The 14,061-nt window shown below is 41.0% G+C and overlaps 2 protein-coding genes across 2 annotated transcripts; both read right to left on the bottom strand.

Moving 5' to 3' along the window:
- Positions 1–1,050, bottom strand: LOC128514746 (trace amine-associated receptor 13c-like). The gene has a single exon (XM_053488587.1). It carries the CDS (start codon positions 1,048–1,050, stop codon positions 1–3), a length of 1,050 nt encoding a protein of 349 aa, XP_053344562.1.
- Positions 1,051–8,890: 7,840 nt separating this feature from the next.
- On the bottom strand, positions 8,891–9,916 carry LOC128513623 (trace amine-associated receptor 13c-like). Its single transcript, XM_053487302.1, has one exon. It carries the CDS (start codon positions 9,914–9,916, stop codon positions 8,891–8,893), a length of 1,026 nt encoding a protein of 341 aa, XP_053343277.1.
- Positions 9,917–14,061: the final 4,145 nt, after the last annotated feature.

The following is a 14,061-nucleotide window of genomic DNA, read 5'->3' as shown; positions in this document are numbered from 1 at the left end:
TTAAGCTGCATAAACTTTTATGTCTGAGGAGTTAGGAGCAAATATCTTTAGTGTAACAATTAGATAAAGTGTTTTTCTGAACCATGGATAGAAAAGGCCATATATGATGGGGTTAAATGTTGAATTAATGTAACCCAACCAGAAAAATACATCATATATGATTGCTGGCATGGTAAAGTTTGAAAGAGGCTCAACTAGAGATATAATGAGATATGGCATCCAGCATAAAATAAATGTACCCACAACAATGCCAAGCGTTTTTGCAGCTTTTTTCTCATGTTTCACCTTTTGTAAAATTTTGTTTGAAGTCACATCAGGTCTGGTTTTTTTTGTGCCCTCCATTTTCTTTGCATGCTTTTCTGAAACCAAAAATATTTGCACATACAAACCAATCATAATACAGACCGGCAAAATGAAAGAAAGGACTGTATTTATAGAAGCGCATACTGCATTAAGCAAATACACACAACTTCCAAAACAATTTATAGTTGCAATATAATCTTCTAAGTTTGCTTCATTTGATTGTATACCAACAGTACTGAAAGCATACACTGAAGCCAAAATCCAACTCAGAGCTGCCATAAAACCTGAAACAGGTAACGTAATTCTTGTAGGATACTGAAGGGGATAGCACACAGCTTGATTTCGATCTGTAGCAATAGCTATCAGGTGAAAGATTGATGCACCAGTGAAGACAGAGTCAAAAACAGAATGCCAATAGCAGAATTCTTCTCCAAAGTACCAGCAGCCATCCACACTCCTAACCATGCTGAAAGGCATGACGGTCAGTCCCAAAAGTAGATCTACCAGAGCCAGAGACATCACCAAAATGTTTGTAGGTGTGTGAAGTTGTTTGAAATGAGCTATGGAGATAATGACCACAGCATTCCCAACAATTGTAATGACTATTGCAAACACCACTATTGAATAAAAGACAGTTTTAGTTGCCACGTTATGAGACATTTTTTTACATGAAGCATTTGATTCAGGATAACAGTACTCTGTTAAATCTTTTACTTCCAACCAAGAAAAATTTTGAGCTTCTACCATCCTTAAAATGGTCAAAAATATCCTTTCATTTGTAGTCTCTTGTGAAAAATGATAACTTCTTTAAGAATTGTCAGAAGTTATATTGGCTTCCCTGTTAAGAGATGAGGCCACCTGAGAGACAGTAGTCCAACAAGAAAAATGTTACTTCCCCTTTTGATCAACAGGGAAATTAACACATTTTGTTGCTATGCACAAACAAGCATATTGCAGGAATATAATTCCTTGTAATACATAAGAGAATATTTTAATTAATCATTACTATTTTAAAAAAATGGAAGTTATAGACTTAACAATGAACATAATTCAAGGAAGTACTGGTACAGTGGTGTGAAAAAGTGTTTGCTAACTGGTGGGCCACCCTTAGGAGCAATCATAGATATTGCAATCAACCATTTTTGATAACTTGCAATAAATGTTACAGCAGTTTGAAGGAATTTTGGCCCACTCATCTTTGCAAAATTTCTTGTAAAACAAACCACATTAGAGGGTTTTTCAAGGTCTTTTAAATGTCATTCCACAGCATCTCACAAGGATTCAGTCAGGATTTTGACTAGGTCACTCCAAAAGTCTTCATTTTGTTTTTTCTTCAACCATGCAGAAGTGGACTTGCTGGTGTGCTTTGAAAAATTGTCCTGCTGCAGAACCTAAGTTCGCTTAAGCTTGAGGTCATTTTAGCCTTCGTTATTTAAGCCATCTGCTTAGGGTCATTGTCTTGTTGAAAGGTAAACCTTCGGCCCAATCTGAGGTCATGAGCACTCTGGAGAAGGTTTTCGTCCAAGATATCCCTGTACTTGGCCACATTTATTTTCCTCTCGATTGCAACCAGTTGTCCTGTCCCTGCAGCTGAAAAACACCCCCACAGCATGATGATGCCACCACCATGCTTCGCTGTTGGGACTGTATTGGAAAGGTAATGAGCATTGCCTGTTTTTTTTCCCACTCAAACCGCTTAGAATTAAGTCTAAAAAGTTATATCTTCATTGCATTAGACCAGAGAATCTTATTTCTTACCAACTTGAAATCCTTCAGGTGTTTCTTAATGTGTGTTGCACTGAGGAGAGGCTTCCGCCGAGCCACTGTACCTTAAAGCCCCAACTGGTGGAGGATGCAGTGATGGTTGACTTTCTCCTATCAACTTTCTCTCATCTCCAAACTGCATCTCTGGAGAACAGCCACAGTGATCTTTGGTTCTTCTTTACGTATCTCACCAAAGCTCTTCTACCCGATAGCTCGGTTTGGCCAGACCGCCAGCTCTAGAAAGGGTTCTGGGCCTCCCAAACATTGTCCATTTAAGGATTATGGAGGCCTCTCAGGAACCGTAAGTGCAGCAGAATTTTTTTCGTAACCTTGGCCAGATCTGTGCCTTGCCACAATTCTGTCTCTGAGCTCTTTAGGCAGTTCCTTTGACCTCATGATTCGCATTTGCTCTGACATGCATTGTGAGCTGTAAGGTCTCATATAGACAGGTGTGTGGCTTTCCTAATTAAGTCCTATCAGTATAATCAATCACAGCTGGACTCAAATGAAGGTGTAGAACCATCTCAAGGATGATCAGAAGAAATGGACAGCACCTGAGTTAAATATATGAGTGTCACAGCAAAAGTTCTGAATACTTAGGACCTTGTGATATTTCAATTTTTCTTTTTTAATAAATCTGCAAAAATGTTTTTCTGTCAATATGGGGTGCTGTGTGTACATTAATAAGGAAATGCTTTTTGCCAATGGCTGCCATATAAAAAAGGGTGAGAAATGTAAGGGGGTCTGAATACTTTTCGTAGTCACTGTAAATATTGAGTAAAAAATTACCTATATCATAGGAAAATTCACCTTAAATATGTAAGATAACTAAGCCAATTACTGTGTACCCAAATAATAACTGCATCACAGTAAAAATGAATGCAGTCTCTGCTCTTCATTGATTTCATGTATTTTAAAAAATACATTATTCATTTTAAGTTGCACACTTTTATGTCAGAGAAATTAGGGGCAAATATTTTTAGTGTACCAATGAGATAAAGTGTTTTCCTAACCCATGGATAGAAAAGGCCATATATGATAGGGTTCAATGTTAAATTGATGTAGGTCAACCAGTTAAATAGTCCGGAAAGAATTCCAGTTGTCGTATTGTGTGAGAAAGTATCAATAAGAGATGTAATGTAATTTGGCATCCAGCATGCATTAAATGCTCCAACAACAATCCCAAGAGTCTTTGCTGATTTTTTCTCATGTTTCACTTTTTGTGATATTTGTTGATGTCATGTCAGATAATTGTTCTTGCATGCCTGTCTGAAACTGTCTGAATGCCATCAGTTTGAGCTAATTTTTTCCCATTTTCTATTTAAATTGGGACAGTTGTGATAAAACAAAGCTTATGTGTTACCTTAAACTTGCCAAACATACCCAGTGAAAACCCCATTGAAATTCTTTCAGTAGTTTTTACATGATGCACAAACAAACACACAGACAATAATAATAATAATAAGATCTTGATGTGTTTTATTACTCATCTTATGTTCTCAGATTTGAGATGTTTAAATCAGATTTATGATTATGAAAAAAAGTTAAAATACAGAAAAAAAATCCTTTCTGACAAATGATGGCTAAAAATATTAGACTGGTGGAGATCATTTTACTGGCCAATATACTAAGATTTAAACATTAGGATGGGTACATTTAAATATTAAGGTAATATTTGCGACATGCTCTCATCAGTGCTTTTGACATTTCCACTAGCCAGTTTTTTTTAGTATTATCCTCTCATCACTTTAAAATTGAGGTCCTTAAAGAAAATGCAGTAGGCCTAGGGGTAGGATGTAAAGGGAAATGCCAAAGACACCAAAGGCTTAACAATATATGTAGAATTTTGTTATGTGGTGCGGATTAGAAAGCTGCACCACGAGACGTAATAATAAGAGCCCTTATATGCAGGGGGGTCAACAACATAGAAGATAGAGAGCGTGCTTTTGAAACACACACAGGAAGACCTTCTTCTATGGAGATAGCGTGGGTTTATTAATTGGAAACTAAAAAGGAAACCAAAGAAAGCTTTGTCTTGAACTTGATGCTCTTTGTTTTATTCAGAACTTACTGCATGCTTATTTTGTAACTTTAGACTTTATACCTTACTAGTGCTACCTAATAATTACACAATGTCAGCAGGAATCGGGGCCCTTAAATAGAGATGGCACCAGGTGCGGCATGTCCGCATGATTGCCTTTGCAGCAACGTTGCCAAGAAACCACAATTTTGGGTGACCACATTTTTGCCTGTTCAAAACTCTGTGCTGTAGATGCCACCAGATCTGCCCGTTCTAAACAGTGCAGAATGTTTGCACACGATTCTGGAATAATCCCTTATCTACTGTAAAACACTGGCTGGTACACCACAGCCCAGTGAAGGGAATCACGTTGATTATCTTGTTACAGTGGCACTTACTTGCCACAGTTAAGGTCAGTGTGCATGATTCACCAATAAGAAAGAGACTTGGCAAAAATGGCAGGCATGGGAGAGTTGCATGGTGAAAGCCATTGCTGACAAAAAGAACACAAAGGCTCGTCTTACATTTGCCAAAAAAAAAACAAAAAAAAAACATCTTTTTAATGCCCAAGAGTTTTGGACCAATATTCTGTGGACTGATGAGACAAAAGTTTAACTTTTTGGAAGATGTGAATCCGGTTACATCTGTGAAAAAATTAACAAAGCATTTAAAAAAAGAAAAAAAAAACATTATACCTACATTCAAACATGATAATTCAAATTCAAATTCAAATTCAAATTCAAATTTTATTTGTCACATACACAGTCATACACAGTACGAAATGTAGTGAAATGCTTACACGACCGCCAGTGACCTTAAAAAGAGAATTAAAACTTATAAGTAATAAATATCAATAGACGAGATATGATAAAAAATTTAAATTTAAATAAAAATTTAACTAGAAAAAAATAGAACATGAAAATAGAAATATATTGTATGCATAGAACTATAATTTTGTGCAAGTATGCATAGAAAAAGTGACTCTGTGCAATAGTTATTAAAGTGACTTTGTGTAATGGTCCAGAATGTAAACGTGAACATGTAGTGTAGATGTGATGTGCGTGGAGTTGTCCATATTGTCCATTGATGTATAAAGATTGATTGGTTGATTTTGAGAATTGTGAAAATATTGTGTTAGTTATGCCTAGTGGTGTGGTTGAGAGACCTTATCGCCTGCGGGAAGAAGCTCCTCCTCAGTCTCTCTGTGTTGGCCCTCAGAGAGCGGAATCGCTTCCCAGACCGCAACAGAGTAAACAGTCCATTGTTGGGATGGCTGAGGTCCTTCACGACCTTCCTGGCCTTGGTCCAGCACCGCTTGGTGTAGATTGAGTGCAGGTCAGGGAGCTCGATGCGGATGATGCGCTCAGCTGATCGCACCACCCTCTGTAGAGCTCGTCTGTCCTGCATGGTGCTGTTCCCGAACCAGGTCGTGATGTTTCCCGTCAGGATGCTCTCTATGGTGCAGGAGTAGAAATTCCTGAGCACCTTGGAGGGCAGTCTAAAGTCTCTCAAGCGTCTGAGGTGGTACAGACGCTGCCGGGCCTTTTTTACCACGGTGTTGATGTGACAGGACCATGTCAGGTCCTGCGTGATGTGAACACCGAGGTATCTGAAGCTGTCCACTCTCTCCACTGGGCTCCTGTTGATGACGGGGGTCTGGTAGTTCCTCTCCTGCTTTGTACTGAAGTCCACTATCAGCTCCTTTGTCTTGCTGACGTTCAGGAGGAGATTGTTTCTCTGGCACCAGTTCTCCAAATTTCCAACCTCCTCCAGGTAGGCCGTCTCATCGTTGTTGGTGATCAGGCCCACCACGACAGTGTCGTCAGCAAACTTGATGACGGTGGTGGAGTTGGTAGTGGCCACGCAGTCAGAGGTGTAAAGAGAGTACAGCAGGGGGCTCAGAACACAACCCTGGGGGGCTCCAGTACTGAGAGTGATGGAGGCTGAGACATGGCCGCCCATCCTTACTGCCTGTGGTCTGCCAGTCAGAAAATTGGAGATCCACTGACACATGGATGAGCTGAGTCCCAGGTGCTCCAGCTTGGTGGTGAGTGTGGAGGGAATTATGGTATTAAATGCCGAGCTGTAGTCGATGAAGAGCATTTTCACATAATTCCCCCTCCGAGTGTCCAGGTGAGTGAGAGATGTGTGGAGGAGATGTGAGATTGCATCGTCCGTGGAACGGTTTGGACGGTATGCAAACTGTAGTGGGTCCAGTGTGTCTGGTAGTGAAGAAATGATGAAGTCTCTGACCAGGCGTTCAAAGCACTTCATCACTACTGAAGTGAGGGCTACAGGGCGATAATCATTGAGGGAAGCAGGATGAGGTTTCTTTGGGACTGGAACAATAATGGACTCTTTGAAGCATGTGGGGATCACCGACTGAGATAAAGAGATGTTGAATATCTCAGTGAACACAGGTGCTAGCTGGTCTGCGCAGGCTCTGAGGATACGGCCTGAGATGCCGTCTGGTCCTGCTGCTTTCCTGGTGTTCACTCTCTTGAAGGCTCTCCTCACGTCATGCTCGGTGATGATGAACGCGCTTCCGGTGCTGGCAGTGACTTCCTGTCTGCAGCCGTTAGCGCCGCTAGCATTAGCATCGCTAGCATTAGCATCGCTAGCGTCTTTAGCTGCAGCCTCGAAGCGAGCATAGAAAGTGTTCAGCTCGTCTGCCAGAGACACGTCTGCGTTTATCATACCGGATGTTGGTGCTTTATAATCCGTTATTGTTCTCAATCCCTGCCACAGGCTCCTAGAGTCACTCTGTTGGAGTTGTGACTCTAGTTTTCTCCCGTAGCGCTGCTTCGCCTCTTTCACCGCCTTCCGGACGCTGTATGACGCAGCCTTGTACGGTTCCATGTCCCCCGACGCAAGTCCCGTGTTGTAGGCAGCGGTGCGAGATCTCAGAGCGTCGCGGATGGTTTTATCCACCCACGGCTTCTGGTTGGGAAACGTTTTAATAGTCTTTTTCTCCAGGGTATCATCCGCTAGTTTCCCGATGAATCCCACAACCGCTTCCGTAAACACGCTGACGTCACCATCGGAGCTGTTTCTGAACATGTCCCAGTCTGCGTCATCGAGTGCGTCCTGTAACGCGGCCACCGATTGGTCCGTCCAGCGCGCGACCTCCCTCTGAACCGGAACTTCCTGTTTCAGCCTTTGTTTGTATTTTGGCATGAGGAAGATGGCGGCGTGGTCGGATTTGCCAAACGGAGGGCGAGATTGTGCCTTGTAGCCGTCCTTGACCGTAGTGTAACAATGATCCAGTGTCCTTTCGCCCCTGGTGGGGCAGGTGATATGCTGATAAAAGTTTGGCGCTGCGCGTTTGAGGTTGGCACTATTAAAGTCCCCCGCCACAATAAGCGCAGCGTCCCGGTGTTGTGTTTGTTGTTGTGTGAGTGCCTCATGCAGCTTGCATAAGGCAGTGTCCGTGTCCGCTTGTGGTGGAATATAAACAGCGCTGATTATGACCGATGTGAACTCCCGAGGAAGGTAAAAAGGACGACACATGATGGACAGTAGTTCCAGGTTTGGTGTGCAGGAGCGTGTGAGAGGAACAACGCTCGCGCTGTTGCACCAGCTGCTGTTCACCATTAAACACACGCCGCCTCCCCTTGACTTCCCCGAGTCTCGCGTCCTGTCCATGCGGTGAACCGAGAAGAACTCGGCCGGCTGGATGGCGTGGTCCGGCACCGCTGGGTTCAGCCATGTCTCGGTAAAGCAGAGGAGATTGCAGTCCCGAATGTCTCTCTGGAACTTTATCCTGGCCCTGAGGTCATCGAGCTTGTTCTCCAGTGACTGGATGTTGGCGAGCAGGATGCTAGGCAGAGGTGTGCGGTGTGCACGGGCTCTCAGCCTGTTCCTGACGCCGACTCGTTTCCCTCGGGGCCGCCGCTTTGCGTCGCGTCCTTTGTTGTCCCTCAGGATCTCACTCGGCCAGCTCGGATCCGGAGTTAAAAACGTCGAATTGTGAGTACATTGTATACCAATAGAAACAAGAGTGTCTCTATCATAACTAATGTACTCCATGGTGGTAATTTGACTGGTTTTAAGACGGTAAAAACTAACTTAAATAACAAAAACAAAGAAAATCTGGTCGGAGCAGTCGTGACGGCAGCCGACCTCACCGGCGCCATCTTGGATGTAATGATAATGGTAGTGTGATGGGCTGGGACTGCTTTACAGCTTCAGGATGTGGACAACTTGCCATAATTAATGGATCTATGTAGTGTGCTCTACCAAAAAAATCCTAAAGGCTATCAGTTTGTGACCTCAAGCTCAAGTGGGTTATGCAGCAGGACAATGATCTAAAACACATCAGCCTGTTCTGAATGGCTTAAAACATAAATAAAAAACAATGTTTTGGCATGAGCAAAGTCCAGACATAAGTCTAATTAAGATTCCTAAACAAGGCATTCTTGCTTGATAACCATTTAATTTAGCTGTATTCAAACAATTCTACATAGAAGAGTGGGGCAAAATTCCAAACACTTGATTGCAGTTGTTGCTCCTAAGGGTGGCACAACTAGTTATTAGGTGTAGGTGCAATTTAGGTTAACGTCAGGCAAGTTTAGGCAGTTATTCCATTAATAATTTAAATTATCATTTAAAAACTGCATTTTGTATTTACTGGGTTATATTTGTGTAATATTACAATGTGTTTGATGATCTGAATCATTTAAGTATGCTAAATATGCAGAAAATATTAGCAAATGCTTTTTCATGGTACTGTATATTAGAATTAAAATAAATGTGATCAATGCCCTTATTTGTTCATATCTATTTTGCACCACGCACACATTTTTAAGCCGCATAAACTTTTATGTCTGAGGAGTTAGGAGCAAATATCTTTAGTGTAACAATTAGATAAAGTGTTTTTCTGAACCATGGATAGAAAAGGCCATATATGATGGGGTTAAATGTTGAATTAATGTAACCCAACCAGAAAAATACATCATATATGATTGCTGGCGTGGTAAAGTTTGAAAGAGGGTCAACTAGAGATATAATGAAATATGGCATCCAGCATAAAATAAATGTACCCACAACAATGCCAAGTGTTTTTGCAGCTTTTTTCTCATGTTTCACCTTTTGTAAAATTTTGTTTGAAGTCACATCAGGTCTGGTTTTTTTTGTGCCCTCCATTTTCTTTGCATGCTTTTCTGAAACCAAAAATATTTTCACATACAAACCAATCATAATACAGACCGGCAAAATGAAAGAAAGGACTGTATTTATAGAAGCGCATACTGCATTAATCAAATACACACAACTTCCAAAACAATATATGGATGCAATATAATCTTCTAAGTTTGCTTCATTTGATTGTATACCAACAGTACTGAAAGCATACACTGAAGCCAAAATCCAACTTAGAGCTATCATAAAACCTGAAACAGGTAAAGTAATTCTTGTAGGGTACTGAAGGGGATAGCACACAGCTTGATATCGATCTGTAGCAATAGATACCAGGTGAAAGACTGATGCACCAGTGAAGACAGAGTCAAAAATAGAATGCCAATAGCAGAATTCTTCTCCAAAGTACCAGCAGCCATCCAAAGTCCTGACCATGCTGAAAGGCATGACTGTCAGTCCCAAAAGTAGATCTACCAGGGCCAGAGACATCACCAAAATGTTTGTAGGTGTGTGAAGTTGTTTGAAATGAGCTATGGAGATAATGACCACAGCATTCCCAACAATTGTAAAGACTATTGCAAACACCACTATTGAATAAAATACAGTTTGAGTTGCCACGTTATGAGAAATTTTCACACATGAAACATTTGATTCAGGATAACAGTACTCTGTTAAATTTTGAGCTTCTATCATCCTTCAATGTACTGTCAAAAATATTCTTTTTTATTTGTAGTCTCTTGTGAAAAATGATTACATCCTTACGAAATGTCAGAAGTTATATTGGCTTCCCTGTTAAGAGATGAGGCCACCTGAGAGACAGTAGTCCAACAACAAAAACGTTACTTCCCCTTTTAATCAACAGGGAAGTGAACACAACTTGTTGCTATGCACAAATAAGCATATTGCAGGAGTATGATTCCTTATTGTACATAACAATAAATTAATTATTACTATTTGAAAAAAAGGAAGTTATAGACTCAACTATGAACATAATTCAAGGAAGTCCTGGTACAGTGGTGTGAAAAAGTGTTTTCCCCCTAATCCTCATAACTTGTTGGGCCACCCTTAGCAACAATATCTGCAATCAAGCATTTCTGATAACTTGCAATGAGTGTTACAGCAGTGTGAAGGAATTTTGACAAACTCATCTTTGCAGAATTGTTGTAAAACAAGCCACATTAAAGGTTTTTTCAAGGTTTTTTTTTAAGGTCATTCCACAGCATCTCACTCAGGAATTCAGGTTAGGATTTTGTCTAGGTTACTCCAAAGTCTTCATTTTGTTTTTCTTCAGCCATGCAGAAGTAGACTTGCTGGTGTGCTTTAGATAATTGCCCTGCTGCAGAACCCAAGTTCGCTTCAGCTTGAGGTCACAAACAGACTACCGAATATTTTCCTTCAGGATATTTAGCTACATAGAATTCATGGTTCCATTTGACACAGCAATTCTTCCAGGACTTAAAGAAGCAAAACAGCCCAAGACCATCACACTACCACCACCATATTTAATTATTGGTACTGGTTCTTTTTCTGAATGCGGTGTTACACACAAAATGGCGCACACACCTTTCTCGTCAGTCCTGAGAGTATTTTCCCAAAAGTCTTGGGGTATATTTTGACCTTTTGGATGAGTTGTTGCATGCTCTTGGGGTAATTATGGTCGGCTGGCCACTTCCGGGAAGGTTCTTCACTGTTCCATGTTTTACCATTTGTAGATAATGGCTCTCCAAAACATTAGAAATAGCTTTATAACCTTTTCCAGACTAATAGATCACATTTTTTTTTTTCTTATTTGTGTTTTAAATTCTTTGGATCTTGGCATAATGTCTAGCTTTTGAGAATATTTTGGTCTACTTTATTTCTTCTTCTTGTTTTTTTTTGTTTTTGGCGGCTGGCAGCCAACTTATAGGTGCATTACTGCCACCTGCTGGACTGGAGTGTGGATCATCAGTTTGACATAAAAAAATGAATAATAATTCCTTCTTTTAGGTTCTATCGACTAGGCCAGTTTTGTTTAGGTAATTGATATGACTTTTAAATATTTTCTAGTTCATCTTTCCTAGTATGTTTTCTGTCATCGTCTCTACTCCCTCCTCTTGCATGACTTCCTACAGTAAGGTCAATAAGTATTTGACCTTGTGATTTTGCAAGAAATCATGGAGGGGTCTACAATTATCAGCATAGGTGCATTTTCATAGTGGGAGACAGAATATAAAAAGAAAAATCCGAGAATCACATTGCATGATTTAAAAAAAATAAAAAAAATTGTGAATTAATGTGTCAAATAAGTATTTGATCACTTGCTTATCAAACAGATTTCTGACCCTCAAAGACCTGTTATTTTGCTTTTAAATAGTCCAGCTACACTCTGCTAATTATTCTAAATTAGTAGCACCTATTTGAGGTCGTTAGCTGTCATAAAGACACCTGTGCACCCCACAATTAGCCAAAGTCTAAGTAGCAACATGGGCAAAACCAAAGAGCTGTCAAAAGACACAAGAGACCTTCACAAAGCTGGAAAGGGCTATAAGGCAATTGCCAAGCAGCTTGGTGAAAAAAGAACAACTGTTGGAGCAATTACCAGAAAATGAAAGAGGCTAATGATTGTCAATGTTCCTCAGACTGGGGGCCCCATGGAAGATCTCTCTTCGTGGAGTATCAATGATGCTAAGAATGGTGAAGAATCAGCCCAGAACTACATCGGAGGAGCTGGTCAATGCCGTGAAGAGAGCTGGGACCCTCGTTTCCATGGCTAATATCAGTAATACACTAAGACATCATGGTTTAAAATCTTGCATTGCACGGAAGGTTCCCCTGCTTAAGTCATCCCATGTCCAAGCCTGTTTGAAGTTTGCCAGGAACCATCTGCATGATGATCCAGAGAAGTCATGGGATAAAGTCATAAGGTCAGACGAAACCAAAGTAGAACTTTTTGGTCTTAACTCTATTCGCCGTGTTTGGAGAAAGACGAATGATGAGTATCATCCCAATTTTACCATACCTACAGTGAAGAATGGGGCTGGAAGCATCATGCTCTTGGGGTGTTTTTCTGCACAGGGGACAAGATGACTGCACTTTATTAAGGAGAGGATGAACGGGGCCATGTATTGTGACATATTGGGCAAAAACCTACTTCCCTCAGTCAGAGCATTAAAGATGGGTCGTGGCTGGGTCTTCCAACATGACAATGACCCAAAGCACACAGCCAGGAAAACCAAGGAGTGGCTCCGTAAGTAGCATATCAAGGTTTTGGAGTGGCCTAGCCAGTCTCCAGACCTAAATCCAATAGAAAATCTTTGGAGGGAGCTAAAACTGCTGAACTGCTGAGTGTCACAGCAAAAGTTCTGAATACTTAGGACCATGTGATATTTCAGTTTTTCTCTTTTAATAAATCTGCAAAAATGTTTGGAAAAAAAAAGCTTAAATGCTTTTATCCAATGGCTGCAATATAAAAAAAGGTGAGAAATTTAAGGAAGTCTAAATACTTTCCGTAGTCACTGTAAACATTGAGTAAAAAAAATGAACCATGTCATACAAAAATTTGGCAAAAAAAATTGTAAGATAAGCCAATTACTGTGTACCCAAATAATAACTGCATCACAATGAAATTGAATGCAGTCTCTGCTCTTAATTGATTACATGTATTTTAAGAAATACATTATTTATTTTAAGTTGCACACTTTTATGTCAGAGGAATTAAGGGGCAAATATTTTTAATGTAACAATAAGATATAGTGTTTTCCTAAACCATAGATAGAAAAGGCCATATATGATAGGGTTCAATATTGAATTTATATAAGTCAACCAGTTAAATATCTAAATATCTTAAATATAGGGTATTATATCAAAAAATACCCTTTTTTGTTACCTTAATTGTTCTTGCATGCTTGTCTGAAACTAAAAATATCTGAGTATACAGACCAATCACAACACACGCTGGCACAATGAAAAACGACTCTAGTTACTTTGCTGTAACCTTGTTCCTTGAAAAGGCGGGAACGAGATGCTGCTTGAAAACGCTATGGGGACATTTTTTCATGTTGCCGATATTGAAGCATGTGTGTACCAACACGCCAAATTTTGGCCTATATAACCTCGGTCAGGTGACGTCATCTGATGAGACGCACCTGCAGGTTATGAATAGGAGTAAACTGGAAGCATTCCTCAGATTGATTTTGTCTAAAGGGACATCCAGTGCGGGCAGTGCGGGATTGGAGAGCAGCATCTCATTTCCGCCTTTTCAGGAAACAGGGTTACAGCAAAGTAACCCGTGACGTTCCTTTTCAAAGGTTACACTCGATACTGCGTGGAAACGATATGGGAACGAGAATACCAACGCCGCTGCATTGCAAGTGTCTGGACCCCAGGGTTGTGTAGTGTGTGCGCACAAGGCCGAGGAGGTCTCATAACTATATCCGGGAGGCTGACTCGAGGACCCGTGAGCCCGGAGAAGCATGAACATCCAGACTAAAAATCTAACAAATGTGTGCGGAGAGGGTCAATCTGCCACGTCACACACTTGCTGCAGGGGAATACCTCTTGCCAGCGCAATAGGTGAGGCGATCCCCATGGTTGAATGAGCCCTGATTCCTGGAGGCAAAGTGAGCCCACGCGCCTCATAGGAGAGAGCAATAGCATCTCTCACCCAGTTTAACCAGGTCTGTGTAGTGGCGGCCGCCCCCCGGTTGCGGCCCCATAACATATGAAAAGCTGCTCTGACTTACGCCACTGGCTGGTGCGGTGGACGCAAGTCTGAAGGGCATGTACTGGACACAGTAAGTAAAGTCTCTCCTGCTCTGAAGCTGTAAAAGGCAGAGGACAGAAAGCTTCAAGAACAAGAG

The sequence above is a fragment of the Clarias gariepinus genome, chromosome 2 (assembly GCF_024256425.1).
Source record: "Clarias gariepinus isolate MV-2021 ecotype Netherlands chromosome 2, CGAR_prim_01v2, whole genome shotgun sequence".
Lineage (NCBI taxonomy): Eukaryota > Metazoa > Chordata > Actinopteri > Siluriformes > Clariidae > Clarias > Clarias gariepinus.
The sequence above is the reverse complement of the archived record's forward strand: the minus strand, read 5'-3'. Positions and strand labels throughout refer to the sequence as shown.

Excerpts from the sequence above, each read along its gene's own strand:
- LOC128514746 (XM_053488587.1), bottom strand. The coding sequence starts at position 1,050 with ATGGTAGAAGCTCAAAATTTTTCTTGGTTGGAAGTAAAAGATTTAACA.
- LOC128513623 (XM_053487302.1), bottom strand. The coding sequence starts at position 9,916 with ATGATAGAAGCTCAAAATTTAACAGAGTACTGTTATCCTGAATCAAAT.